The sequence below is a fragment of the Amblyomma mixtum genome, chromosome 8, assembly GCF_055824585.1.
Source record: "Amblyomma mixtum isolate Tamu chromosome 8, ASM5582458v1, whole genome shotgun sequence".
NCBI lineage: Eukaryota > Metazoa > Arthropoda > Arachnida > Ixodida > Ixodidae > Amblyomma > Amblyomma mixtum.
The window spans coordinates 89840735-89855441 of NC_143019.1; the positions used below are offsets into that span (position 1 = coordinate 89840735).

Sequence of the window (14707 nt, forward strand, 5' to 3'; positions counted from 1 at the left end):
ATGCACGAATCCTGACAAGAAAGTGAGGGCGGAGTACACCGCAATCCCTTTTATAAAAAAAGAATGTCTGCTTGTCGCATTCGAACATAATTCACATTTAGTACGCTTCACCCATCTGCTTTCACGGGACGAGCGTGGAGGCAGGGACCTTTTAATTGGAGAAGCAAGGACGCGGGCTCATCGCTAAATTCTTCACGAACTGACAGCGCTGCTCTAACAGGTATACTAAGGCGGGAATGGATAGATCAGCACAAGCGTACGAAAACTTGTGACCAACTCTTTCGAGCAGTGTGAGGCAGTAGTGTGCTCCAGTGATACGGAAGATCAACGATAGCTCACCGAGTGTGTCAAGGGTATACAGCGGTAGTCACCGGCGTTCTGAGAGTAAAATTCCGGCCACCGACTCTTCAACTCCTCTTTTCGCTCATAGCGGGAGTGCCGCTATGTCAAAGGAAGATTCAGGTCCGATCCCGGTGCCGCAGCACAAATGAAGTGGCGCTTTCTTTGCTGTGCCTTCCACTTTTTCCGACATGATCTTTTCTTTACGTTTTACTTTGAGTCGAGCGGTCATGCTCTCACCAGACTGCACACCATGTAGACCACTGATTCACGCCGGTGTTTTGCCGCAATCTTCAAAGCGAAATTTGTATGATGGACTTTCCGTAGTGTAAGTGCGATCGAGGCTGAATGTTGTCACTGAAAATTCTGTAGGGCTTCGCGCTAGCCAATGGAGTAGATCTTACAAGTATGGATCAGGTGTCGATAGGTTTTTGAAGTCAGAAAAGCTTATTTATGGGGTACTTTGAGCCTGCGGCCACTTGCACTGTGCAGATCTCGATGCCAGACAACGAGGCAGTGAGCAAATCCAGTGTTCTTTTTGTGCTTCCTGGTGCCAAAAGCTCTTTTCTGTACCTACCAGTGTAAAGCGGGAAGTGGTGTCACGGATGTAGGAGCTTTGGGGGTTGTTTCCATGTGCTCTAAGAACCGTCGTATTAGGGCCTGGGTGGACGGGGGTGTGGGAGGGGCTAGCATACATGTATCCTTTTATTCACTCGTGCCGGAACTTAAAGTGCTAGCTTGCATAGAAACAGTTATGATTATCGGCATTGGGAATGTTGCCTTACTTCTCCGCCGACTACCGGACGAATATCTTCCCTCCACGCCAGACGCCATCCCGCGCTTCTCGCCTTCATTTCACGTCCTTTGAACCAAATTTCTTTTTGCGTACCGCTGCCACCTGCGAAGTAGGATATTTCGGAGCCATCTAAAGCTTGTTGCGTTTGTGCTGTGAAAGTAAGATATGCAAAATTATGGCTGTAATGTTAAGAGACGGGAGTAGTGGGGAGTGGCATAAGGAAGAAACATGAGAGGAAACGGAGTTGGTTGGGGCATGCATTACGAAGTACAACGGAATGAACTGCAGGAAAGGCAGAGCGTTCCAGGAGGCAGCAGGGAGTTAGATGGACGGATGGGATGAGGAAGCCTGCGGGCATGAGATGGATTTGAACCAGCGCAGGGTGCGGTTAACTGGAGGTTATTGGAAGAGGTGCTTGTCCCGCCATGAACAGAGTTACGCGTATAATGATGATAGTTTCTGATGTGCTGATGTCTTTTCCGCCTGCAAAAGGCGCCTATCGGAGCGGCGCGACCTCCGTCGCGTGCATTCTCGGAGGCGAGATGCGGGGTCCATCGCGGCGCAAGGACACAAGTGACCTGGAGAGCCCGCGGGGCGCGTGGCAAAACCGCCGTGGCGACTGGACCCAGATGACGCGCCTGGGGGTCGTGGTGGTGGCAGTGCTGGCACTGGTCTCACTCGTGGCCGGATTGGCAATTACTCTCGGCGGGGGCTACGAGTCCCCCATTCGGGGGATACAAACGTTGGAGCCGCCTGCTACTGACGGGAACGGCACCAGGTGAGGAAGTCTTGCGGCAAGAAGTTCGGAAGAATACCCTGGAAACAACAGTCGCATATTTAAAATCTTTCGCAACGCCATCACCCACCGTTATGGAAAAGGCACATTAAAGTGTTCGAAGAGGAAGCAAGCTTGACGAACGGGAAGCGGCCGCACTTCAAACAGAACTTTGAGTTGAGTTACGGAAATTTGAGCCTTAGAGAGGAGATCCCCGTGAAGCGCAAAAGTGAGCACAAGAGCAATTTCAATAAATGGTTACCAAATTTACCAACCCCGCTTTCTTTCATAGGTCACTGCGCAGTTCAACTATATTTCGAGGATTTTCGTAGGTCATTGATGTTTCATGGGCAGACAGTTCCATCACTACTAGAACAACTACTGCAGCAACAATACTGCTACTGCTCCGCGGACGCGAAATACACGAACGAGTTGTGAGCAGCTGTCACTGTAAAAAGAATTCCTCGCAGGCGATGAGAGGCTGCAGGGCCCCATTTAGGGTGGAAATTGGGAACCGTCAGGCACTTTCGCAATCAGTGTGTTCTTGAATAGCAGCGCCGCACGTTGCCGTTCTTATGCTCCCGTGTCCAGTAATTGGCGCTAATTCTTTTTGCTCCTTACTGTACGTCGCTTCTAAATAGCACCGCTTGTTCTCTTCTTTTTCTGATGCCTCGTCTGACAACTTGTTAACATCGAAGTGCAAAGGAGTTGGTGCGATGCCGCCAGAGATGTAACGCATAAGTTCAGAAAGGTCTTCATGTGTCTAAACGGCACGTAGCCATCGTGAACGGGACAAACGTGAAGAGGACAAACCAAACGCTATCTAAAACTAGCGGTATAAGCAGCAACACTAACGTCGACAGCTCAGGTTGCGATTGCACTCTTGCGCGGACAGAGAGACAGAACACACAGGTGGAGTCCGTTCGGAAGTACAGCGCATTGAGGTTCTTTTCTAAACATATCTAGTATATAGTCAACGAAAAAAAAAACCTCTTGGTTGGTTTGGCACATAGTGGATGGCCACGTTTACTAATTATAACCAATACATCGGTTACATGACGGGGTATGCCGCCGTGGTGGCTCAGAGACTATGGTGCTCGGCTGCTCACCCGAGAGACGCGGATTCGATTTCGGCCGCGGTGGTCGCATATCGCTGGAAACGAAATGCTAGAGTCCCGGGTATTGTGCGATTTTAGTGGACTTTAAAGAACCCCAAATTACCGCAATTATCCGCAACCTTCCACTACGGCTTCCCTCCCATCCCGACTTGTTTTAAGACGTTAAACCCCATAAAACAAAAACCAAACATAAAGCGGTATGGAATAATGTTCGGGCAGGAGGTCGAAGATGAGCAGCATAAATTGAAGAAATACTGAGATGTGGAGATATTGAAGCTCAAATTATGATCATAATTTCTATTGCCGTTGCAGGTCCATCGAGGAGGAGTATTACGTTAGTTGCGAGTGAAATCATGCAGCAGAAGTTCAGATTCTGGCGAACAATCTAACTCTAAAAGTGGAAGTCTCAACAAAGTAGAGCGTGGTAACGATGTTGCGGAAAAAAATTTCAAGCAAAAACTGACAGGAATACTATAATGCAAAGACGGTAAAAAATTTAGGAACTCAATTATTTTCTTCTTAGATAACAGCTAAGAATGGCGCGGCTGAAAAAAGTATGCGAAAATGAAACAAGCGCTTTGGAAGCTTTGTCACTTCCAAGTTAGTGCATAATGTCGGGCACCTGTGGGTCTCTAAACGGCAAATAGTAGGCCGGGGGTCATGCGATACGAAACGCTCCTTTACCGCAACCGCACATGGGACCGACAGGTGTTTTATAGGCTAGGCTAGCTCCGTTTAATACTATCACGAATCCAATCTGCACCGTCTCGCAGTTCTTGCCATTTAGGTGAGCAACGACAAGGTAGAACTATTGCGCACATTCTTCTTGAGGAAATCGGTGGAAGGTATGCTTTTTTAAAGACGCGGGCGTTAAGATCGATACACGTTCCGTTCAGGGCGCGCGCGTGGTTGTTGGCCCGCGACCTTTTCCGAAGTCGAGAAATACAGCCCGTTTTACAGCGCTAGCTCTAGTAGCCTAGTTTTCTTGTTTTGCGTCGCCGTCCACGTTGTCGTTCCTTACAGATAACCCCCAGCTTCCGCTTCCGCGTAAAAAATGCATTATCGTGAGAAGACTGTGAGGAAAAATATAATAACTTTACGCCTATGTTAAGTCGTGAGTAGGGTGACAGGGAACATTAATTATGATGGAAATTGCTAATTTTATGCTATTTTTCCAATACATTTGAAGATGAAATTTCAGATTACATGGCGAGAGAAAAACTACTCAGAAAAAGGGAAAAACTGTGCTCTTGAGCCAAAAGTAACGCCAAATCAGTAGATGAATGCTCAGACTTTGTTTCCTCCCATATTGCTGACGACTTTCGCCGGACTCATTTATAGGCTATTGCGGGTATTTCGGCTTGATAAGTGGCAGTTCAATGACGGTAGCCGTCGTGTGCGTGACTGCACTGATTGATTGATTAACGAGCCCCTAAAGTGGCCCTGTCCTCGTGTGCTATGAAAAGAAACCGTTGCCATGTATGATAAATACTTGGAAGACCTCGCAGGACACTGATAAAGGCCTTCGTATCTAACCTCTGCATTCCCAGCACGAGCCTGCGTCCAAGTGTCCCAACGAGCTCAACCTTAGCGAAGGCCCGCTGGCACCGCCGCGACATCCACCATCGCAGGCGCATTCCGAACACGACAGCCGTGACTGACCTGGACTCGACCTTAGCCGCCGATGCCACACAGTAGGAGGAACAGGACTAACTCCGACTGTGTTGGTCTTGGCCAGAGTACATAGAACTGTTCGAGCTTTGAGTTTTGCTTGCCTGAGTGCCGCTACAGCACTCTCTATAGTACAGTTCACCGCTTCACAAAGTGCATTTATATTTGAAGATTATATGCCGGGTTCTTACGCCCGCTTTGCGATAGCCTTTTGGCGACGTCATTAGCTATCCGAAGCAAGACGGCATTTATTAAACTTGCGGTGAGATTAATAAGTGATGGTTGGTAAGCTTGTGCATGTTTTGAGTAAATATCGTCTCTTTTCAAAGTGTTATTTGCGTTAAAAACTGTCCTGCAGTAAATATAGGAGCTAATTAATGACAAGTTTAGGAGACGCATGTCACGAGCGTACTAGCTGGCCTGAAAAAGGATGGTTACTTTGGTTCAGCGTTCTGAAAAACAGTATCATATTTTGCTAAATATGAAAGCTGTCAGGTGATAAGGATTTCAGTAAAAACAGCGTATACAATAGAAGATGCGAAGATGCAACCTGTGGCGATCGTTGCTTTGTTCAACACTTGGATGTTATATATACACGGATTTGTTATTTTTTTTATGAACCACCCTCGCTAAATAAACGGTCGGTGAACAGCTTCCTGGCTTCCTGTTTGCGGTCTTACGTTTTTGCGAGGATGTTGCCCGTAACTCGGTGTTGCCCGTAAGAGGCACGAACACATCTCCTCCCTTCGTCTCCACGCAGCGCCTCACCGGCTAGGGGAAAGCATGGCATTCGGTAACTCCTTCGCATTCGAGAAAAATACGTACAGTCTTTGCCAAAAGTAATTGAGCAACAGGTTCTTGCTTCTCAAACGTATAACGGAGCATTTACAGCAGCCCTAAAGACCGAACGGCGCCATATTGTAAGGACAAGGTCTCGCCTTTCTTTACACAGAATCAGAGCTTAAGGGCTGCCATGAGTGTTTCGCTACGCGACTAAGAAACAAACCACCTGTGCCGGGTTACTTTTGGCAAAGGCTGTACGTTGACATTTGGTGGTCTTCGACCGTTGCATCGCAATGCAGGAAACGAAGCGTACGACATCGTTTATATTCTTGCATTACAAAAAGCAAGGATCATATCGGGCGCTATGCTAGCAAAACATCGCGGATGAAGCCGACGTTGACATTGCTAGCTGCATTCAGTTGCCGAAGGAACCCGGCAGCTGAAGTGGTCGCGCCCTCAAGACCAGTAAGGAATCGGTGCCTAACAACTTACAACAACAGTGCTCGTGTGTGGAATCCCGGTGATGGCGTGTTGGTGGGTATGAGAGTTAAAAGATAACAGTATACGATTCAGCATTTCTCGCACGAGTGCGAAAGTCTCTCAGGATTGCGCCGATGACGACGACTGCAGCTGTGAACAGACAGCGAATTCTTCTTTGTTTAGCATGAAACACAAGCTGAGCTCCATTCCCATTGAATACATAAGTTTGTTTTGCACCGGTCTTACGCTGACTTGTTTCTCTGCAAGAAGCTTTAATAAAAGTGCAAATAGCGCCGATGGTTGCGAGGGCAAACATGCGAAACGCTTTGTTTTTGACACCATTTTGGACCGGCATTTCTCGCTTACTGTATGTCAGCATTCTGAGTTGTGACCAATATTTTATTTTAAACCACTTTATCCAGAAGGTTTTCGGTTTCTACTCAATAATTAAAATGCAGTCTGTCCCACTGTCCTCTCTTGTTTCCGTGCGTTTTTTTTGGTTCCTTTAAATATTTTCGATAAAATGACGTAATTTGTGGCTCACTAGCGGCTTTGACGACTGCTTCTGGGCCCCTGCAGCATTGCTAGGCACACCGGTCCACACCGCCTTGAATCGGCACTTCCTGCTAATTGCTTGTGCTCTCCACAATCTCTAGCAACGCACACACGAACCGTGCGGACTCGCTAGACCCACTCTCCGCGGAAGGGGCCCGATGTCGACTAAAATTAAGGAATCCTGCCACTGCTTACCGCAGGTGAGTGTCGAAGTGTGGAAATATGAAGCGTAGTCTCTAGTTTTTCTTATTTTTAGTACTGATAAGGTTGAGACAAGTTCAGCTATTCAGGTTGTACGTCATCTCATCGGCTTGGAGGTTTCGTTCGGCCGTCGGTGTTGGTGCGTTATAGATGGCGTCTGCCGATCAGCCCACCGACCCCCCGACTTCGCGCACCACCGTTAATAAAACGTCAAGGTACTGTGCTGTGGCGTCACTACTATTGAATGTTGTGGCTATTAAGCCCGTGTGGAATTAACTACTGCGCAAGCGACTGGTCTAGATCACAAGAAAGAGCATATAAGGACAGCCTCGAATGCAAATTAAATATTTCTAAACGTTTGTTGAGTCCAATATTGGCCTTGGATGGCCTTGCACAAAGAGCAAGCTTTTAACAGGCTTTTTGAAGCTTCAAAGTTTGGTATGTCAAGAACTGTAAAGAAAGAATCTAGCAAATGAGATTAAAAGAAAAAAAAACAAATCAATATTGTTTGCTTTATATGCGTCCTATTCAGGAAGTAAATGTTCGTAAATACCTCGCCGTAACTCTGGACTCCGTCCTTCACTGGATCCCTGATTTTTCAGCTGATCTGCCGTAATTCAGGCTCGCAAAACATTAGTAGAGAGCCTTAACAGATGCTATATTTTGGTATACCCCAGGGCCATAGAAGACACTGCATTGAAAGAACGGGATTTTTTAACACCTCACGCTACACACATGTCAAAACATGTCACAAAGTCGCTACAAGAATAGCTGTCTGGAGCGAGCTATGCATTATTCATGCTGCTGTTTATTTAAATGAACATTACACAATATAGGACAGCTAGAGGTCACAAAAAGGCCATTCTATTGCCAGAACTACTTGACACTCACACTGGACGTATTTCATCCACATCACTTGTGCTAAATCTGGTAGTAGACAAGCTCGCAAAAATAATCTTTATTTACCTAAAGTGTGTAAAACCAGCGGTAAAACACATGCCGCCGAAGAATATAATTTGTTGGAAAAATATATTGGATTAATTACGTAAAGGAAACAAATGTTCAGCTAACTAGTCAGGTTCATTAAACACCAGCTTTTCAAGCAGCACATCCTGTTACTATTTAATACCAGCACTTGTTCGATTAATCGCTCTATATCATGTATACAGAGAATGCGCCCATAGCTAGTTCACAGGCCAAGTAACGCGACAGGAAAGCTGCGATGTATAGTTAATGAGAAAATATGTTGCTGAAGTATCAGTCCAGGTTATCCCTATTTATTAAAATGATAAAAATGACAGTTTGTTTCGCTTGTTACTTTATACCGCGCAGTCCTTAATATTGCAGCTCGGCTGCCAAAGCTCGGCTGCTGACTCGAAAGACGCGGGTTCAATCCCGGCCGCGGTGGCCGCATTTAGATGGAGGCGAAATTCTAAAGGTCCATATACTGTGCGATGTCAGTGCACGTTGAAGAGCCTCATGTGGTCGAAATTATCCGAAGCCTTCCACTACGGCCTCCCTCATAGCCCGAGTTGCTTTGGGGCTCTGAACCCCATATAAACCAAACTTGAATGCTCAACTTCACGACAAAAGCAGCAAAAGGCGGGTCATCACTGAAGACTTGAACTCGACCTTGACTACATAAATAAATAAATAAATAAATAAATAAATAAATAAATAAATAAATAAATAAATAAATAAATAAATAAATAAATAAATAAACGAATAAATAAATAAATAAATAAATAAATAAATAAATAAATAAATAAATAAATAAATAAATAAATAAATAAATATATAAATAAATAAATAAATAAATAAAATACTGCCGAGAGTGGCGTTCAAACCTGCGGCGGCTCGAAAATACTAGCTGCGCAGGCCACTGCCCAAGAGCACTGTGCTATCGGTACAGTTTTTTCTTTGTTGCATGGAAGTACACCGACCCTGACGGACTTCAGGCCAGAGTTAACCGGACCGCGTCCCGCAAACCGTCATACGCAGTCACACCAGCATCCTGCTCTCACTTTGCCTGCACATCAAAATTTTGGGAGACACACGTATGCATCGAGGAATGGGAGCCAGGCAGAAGATCGATCTTGCGCAGCATATACCCACCGAACCGTAGCAAACTGCTCTCTGAACAGACTTCGATGAACGGGGAGGGGGGGGGGGTTGAGCGTGGGGATCTGTCATGCGGCTCTTCCACAGACCAAGCAGTCCCATGAGCACTAAAGATCACATGGAACCTTAGAGCCCTCAATTGTACGCAGAAAACTTATAGTATAGGGCGTAATTTCAATGTGCTTTGTGCGAGTCTGTTGAAGAGTGTAAAAAACAAACAAACATGGCATCACGACAAAACATGAAGCAATGATCTGTAGTTTCTGGCGGCTGACGCAAGCAACAGTTAACAGAAGGCACAAAACTCTTTTTTTCAAGAAGCAATGTTTTCACAAGTAAGGCTGACATGGGAAGTTTAAAAAAAGAGACTTTGCGGCCTATTGAACAAACATCCGTTGCACCCTCTTTAATACATTGTTGTCTAGAAAGAATAGGTAAGGCTGCCAATACAGCGGCGCAGGAAATTACATCTCAGTCACTTCTGTCATCTGTCTTGGATAGACTGTATAGTTATTGTAAGGAGAACCGTATACAGTCGCCGACCGATTTTTCGGACTCGGCGGGACCCGGAAAATGGTCCGAATAATCGAACAGTCCGAAAAATCCGTGAACTTAAAAAAATAAACAATTCTGCGAAAAAACAGCTTTCAAAAGCTGTTTTTTCACCCCCCTGCAGCACCCCCCCCCCACACCGCTCGCCGCGGGGGGGGGGGGGGGGGGGTGCTGCAGCTGTTCCGCTATACCGTTCGTTTTCGCGCGCCCTTTGTAGGGCATCTCGGTGGCAATGGAGAGCATCTCATCTCGAATAGCAACAGTGGAGAACAAATAGCCAAGCCTATCCAAGCCAGTCCGTTTCCGTTTAAATCCAAGATGGCGCCTTTCGCGGCGGCGGCAAACGGGTTGGTTGTGACAGCGATGCCCGCTCGCGTCTATATTAGGCCGAAATAACGAACTTTCGGTTGAAAAACTATCATCACAATATTGTTGGCGCCTTTTTTAGTCCGAAAATTCGAACTTTTAGACTCCACAAAGTCCGAAATATCGGTCGTGAAAATGTACACATTCCTATGAGGTGCGCGACGGTTCCTCAGCGAAGTCCGAAATATCGCGCTAGTCCGAATTATTGGAGTCCGAAATATCGGTCGGCTAGTGAGGAAATGAAATGTGACGGCGACTGCTTTAAGAAAACTACACAAAGGCCCCTTACTCCTATTACCAGTTGGCGCAAACAGAATAGGAAATGGGCAGTTAATGATTTGTTAAACACAGCTCGCCAACTACACGTCTCGTGTTAAACTGCAACACACTCTCGCGCTGTGCATTGCACATCGTCGTCTTCATCAACGTCCTGCGCGAAAAGATCAGATCAGCTTAACCTCGATCAGAGCTTAACCTCAGTATAATATCGCCGCAGAGGTGCCGACGACCCTGCAAAGCTAAGTTCTGAGCCAGTTAGGCGAAACACATGCTTTCGCATGTCTACTTGGTTTAACTATGCTATCACCCTAAGATTTTTTGCTCGTGTTCCTTATCAGTTCTCAAGGTAATTGCCTAGATTAAAAAAAAAACGTTTTGATGCATAGCCGATACCCTCCAAATGCGCCTAAATAAATTAAAATATTTTTTCTGGACTCATTTTTCTTCTCATACTTTTCGCAGTCCACGAACTAATGGAACAAGCTCATGCGTGTAGAATCGTGCAGTCAATGTTTGATAAAGTTGTTTGCCGTGCTGAGAAAAGAGTCCTTTGCTTTAAATTGATAACGTTTACGCCTCTGTATTCATTTTATGTTACTGTCTCTGTATTATTTCCATGGGTGTAAAGAAAATACGCAATTTGAATTGTAACCAAAAGCCAATTGTCTTTGCATTCCCTTTCTAACAACTAACCTGGTGTCGGTAGTATATTGAAAATCGATAAAATAAACACTGCCGAAGGCAGTTATTTTAAAATTGATACACATAAACAGTGGAAAGCTAATGGAGGCTAGTATAAAATGCATTTTTAGTAGTACCTCTAAAAAAACTGATTCAACAAAATATATTCTCACTTAACTAGGGTTAAATCTTTTCCGGAAAAACAGGGCTTAAATTTGAAGTCAAGAATCATTGTCGCCCAGTACAGGTATTGTCTTAGAAAGGAAGGGCGGGGCATATCGGTGACAAAACGCTTGCAACATGCGAATAACTGGAAACGGTAACATCCTTATACCGCAATGACATTATTTTGTTCGCAAATTTGAGACCTTGCATATGGGACATAAAACTATTTTTTTTTAATTTAGTGTATGGGCATGCCTGAGTGTCATCTGAAGGCGAGAACGAGAAGGAAGAAGTGGTGCCTTTTGACGGAGGGAGTACACCAGCAGAAGCAATATTAGGTACGTGTTTGAAAACGCTCATGTTTACCTTCATCATAGCCTCGGCTGAAAAAGGGGTTTAACGGGCATTTATCGCGTTCTTAGTGGAGCATAAAACAGCATGCCTATGAAAGCGAAATGGAACTAGGTCGCATAGCGTAGTGGACAGGACCGATAAACCGGTGTCGCCTGTACCACCTAGGATTGTTGGCTTGAAGACTTTCTCTGAAACACAAGCTATTTCGCTGATGAATGATCTCTACATGGACGCCCGTATTAGTCAAGCAGTATGAAGGTGCTATTGCGTATGCCTTTGCCGTATTACTTGCGAGTTAAAATCACTCAACGGAAACACGACGAATGGGTTTAGCGCTAAATCATCAGACAGGAATCTGTTGCTGTGTCTAAAGTTCATGGATGAAAGCTTGATACATGACCTGCTGCCAGGATCCGCTCAACAAACTATGGTTAGCTGACCAGCGGCAGGTATAAGGAACGATAATACCTGGTATGATTGAAACAGCGCAAGGGCGAAAGCCAAAAAAGATAGCGGAAGAAAGAAGGAAAGAGACAACACAGCGCGGTGTTGTCCCCTTCCTCCTTTCTTCCGCTCTCTTCTTTGGCTTTCGGCCTTGCGCTGTTTCAATCATACTATGCATAACCAACTCGCCCATCAGTTCGTGCTTTCAAGATAATACCTGGTATGATCAATGTGTTTGGGAGCTGACTGAGTGTCAGTATTAACTGCTGAAAACTAAAACATGCATCGCTTTTCATTTGTGTAAACATTTAGAGCCATGCATTCCGGTTTATGGTTACTAGTTTTCGACATGCTAGCAACCAATAGAGCCCTGAGGAAGGGCCGTTCTCAGTTTTCATCTTGCAATCGAGGGGAACTCTAGGTGTGCAGAGTTGGTACAAGTTTTCACTCTAGCTGAGAGTCTTCGTCAGTGTCCCCAGGTTACAGCGATAGCGGGAATGGCCGGCGGCAGCTTTTTCATTGTTCCGTATAGACGAAAAGACAACAGCGAAATGAGCATAAAATGAATTGACACCAGGTCCCGTGGATAGAAACGATAACATTAGCCTCCGCAATTTACTTCAACGCTGTATTCAAGCAGAGTCGTAATGTTTGAGGACTGCTGCGAGCCAAAGAGTGACATCTAGCGGTGATATTGCATATGAACAATGTTCTTATGCATCAGCGCTGCATACATCGCATCTAGCAGGTACTAAAAAAATAGGCATGGTTTAGCTCTCGCTAAGCCTGGTCAATTGCGTCAGCTGCGACGCTTTTCGAGTCGTGCAGCGCGTTCTTCTTCTCTCTCTTGTGCGCGTTGTCCCTTTCTAGCTTGGTCCTGTCACCGTTGCTTCTCTTTAGCGCTCTCCATAACGACAAGAATCCACCGAGGCGAAGCGCATATACGCCCGCGAAGAGCCACCTCCTCGCCCTTTACGTAACTCGGCGGAGAGCACGCATCTGGCGGTAGCGAGCGACTACGTGCGCGGCAGCGGCGCGGCGCCGACGACGGTGACGCCACCTGGCGGAGTTCGGCTGAAACAATTGCTAGGCAACGGCCGTTCAAGGACATTCGTGCCTACCGGCCACCGGCTACGCGACGAGGCGAAAACCTGGCGTAGTGTTGCTAACGCAACAAAAAAAAAAAAACGCAGAAGCTTGTGATTTTTGCCGCGGGTAACCGCTACTGGCGTTGCTGTTCACGCTGTAATCGATAATTCTACCTTTCACTTGCTGGATAAATGGAAAGTCATCAAGTGGAGCTGCGTCGTTAGCGATGTGTAGGACTGAGTGGGCGAAATGAACATTGCGCCATTTACGCTGTCACGTGAAGAAAGCAGGCCTGCAGCTGCTTGTGTCGCTCCACCCCGACAAACAGCGAAGAGCCTCTGGGTGTGTGTTTTCTTGCGATAAAATACGACTGCGCAACCGCACCTTGAACGCAGGTCATTCAGCCACTGCAGTCAGTTCCACATGGCGAAAGCAGCGGGTGTCTCGGGCGCCTCGCGTACGCCAGCGACGCCCCGCCCGTCACCGATCGCGGGACCCGCGCATCATGTGCAAGGTAAGTCTTGAGCGTGGGCTTCAGATGCGCGCCAAAACTGTTCGTATTTTGACGTCAGAAACGATACTGTATGGTTGATTCCTCGGGCGCCCTCGGTGCTATCTTCGCCGTAAAGGGTGCATACAACTTTTGGTTTACCCAAAGTTGCTTTCCGAGGCGCACACAGTGCGTAGAGCAGCGGTTTGAACACATAGTTTCCGGAATCCAACACAGCCAGAAATAATTCGTCCTTGATTAATATTATCCCTGCTCGACACTCTGTGATTGGACCAAAACAACACTACCATGGCATACCTTTCTCCGTTCTGAGCCGCTAGTGTGTCTAGAGGCCCAACAGGTTCTTACGAAGCAAGTGGTCTCTCGCGACGTTTTTATGAGGCTTCACACCAGGCAGTGAAAGTAGATGTGGAATAGAACTAAGTATCGCAGACAGTTGGGAATTTGCTTGTAATGCGTGGTTGAAAAAGCCCCAAGAAGGAAAAGTGGGCGAAGAAAGAACATAAGGACAACCACTTGTCCTTGTGTTCTTTCTTTGTCCTTTTGTTTTTTTAAACCGTGAATCTTGGTATGTTCCTCCACGATTTGGCCGAGGGTGATGAACGAGGTGATTTGTCGTAGAGGTGGGAGGTGAAGCTATTGCACAAGCCGTGTAACCGTCACGGATTACCTTTACGAGAAATAAAATGTTTTGAGGTGAAAATGAAAATAAAGATTTATCAAAAAAGAATTACGGCTACCCATCGACTTATATACGTCGCGATGTAGCCAACGCATAAAATAATAAGTCGTGAAACTTGTTAACCGCTGAGAGTCTTTGTTCTCAGGAGACCTGGAGGCGCCTTACGTTTTGCCACTGGCTAGCCATAACAACAAGATCGCCGGCCTGTGTTTGCGTTCAGCAATGTCGCATCTTTCACTAAAATATACTCGCAGGCAGTTTACAGAAATACAGTTTACGTTATTACAGTTCAGCTGTGGTGGCTGATTTCTGCCATTTAAATAAGTTTTGTTGCCAGTAGTTTTCGTTTCAGATGAATATTTGGATGACTAATAGATACACTGCACACATTCCTTAGTTCATCTTATGTAATTATTCATGTTCTTTGGTTATTATTTGAAGCATGTCTTATTTTTCAGGAATACTCCATAAAGTTACGAACACCGCCCTTTGGGTTGTCAAATTAACGCTTATGTACATCGTTCGATCCCAATTCTCCAAATTTGAGCCAGATTCTCAATGATGGCCTTAGGTGTCATATGTTATATATGTGAAGTGTCCCACCACGGTCGTTAACAAAGCAATCTGCCAATTTCCCATTCTGGGTAAGCATGAGATAAGCAGGAATGCCCCGCGCGACTTCTGCTCTGAGCCGCGAAGCAGATGAAGCGGCTGGGCGCCTCAGGAGCACTCGGCCTAGTCACGT

The 14707-nt window shown here is 45.9% G+C and overlaps 2 protein-coding genes across 2 annotated transcripts in view; both read left to right on the top strand.

The window, feature by feature from the left end:
- The window catches only part of LOC149333448 (cytochrome P450 2U1-like), a 447818-nt gene that overhangs the window by 189436 nt on the left and 243675 nt on the right, over nucleotides 1-14707 (top strand). The window lies entirely within an intron of this gene.
- On the top strand, nucleotides 1589-4847 carry LOC149333453 (uncharacterized). The gene is made up of 2 exons (XM_089556052.1): nucleotides 1589-1913; nucleotides 4579-4847. The coding sequence occupies exons 1-2, from the start codon at nucleotides 1606-1608 to the stop codon at nucleotides 4724-4726; spliced, it is 456 nt and encodes a 151-aa protein (XP_089412178.1). The 5' UTR covers nucleotides 1589-1605; the 3' UTR covers nucleotides 4727-4847.

Coding starts and splice junctions, on each gene's coding strand:
- LOC149333453 (XM_089556052.1), top strand. CDS start 1,606: ATGTCTTTTCCGCCTGCAAAAGGCGCCTATCGGAGCGGCGCGACCTCC. Junction 1,914..4,578: donor ACTGACGGGAACGGCACCAG/GTGAGGAAGTCT, acceptor CTGCATTCCCAG/CACGAGCCTGCGTCCAAGTG.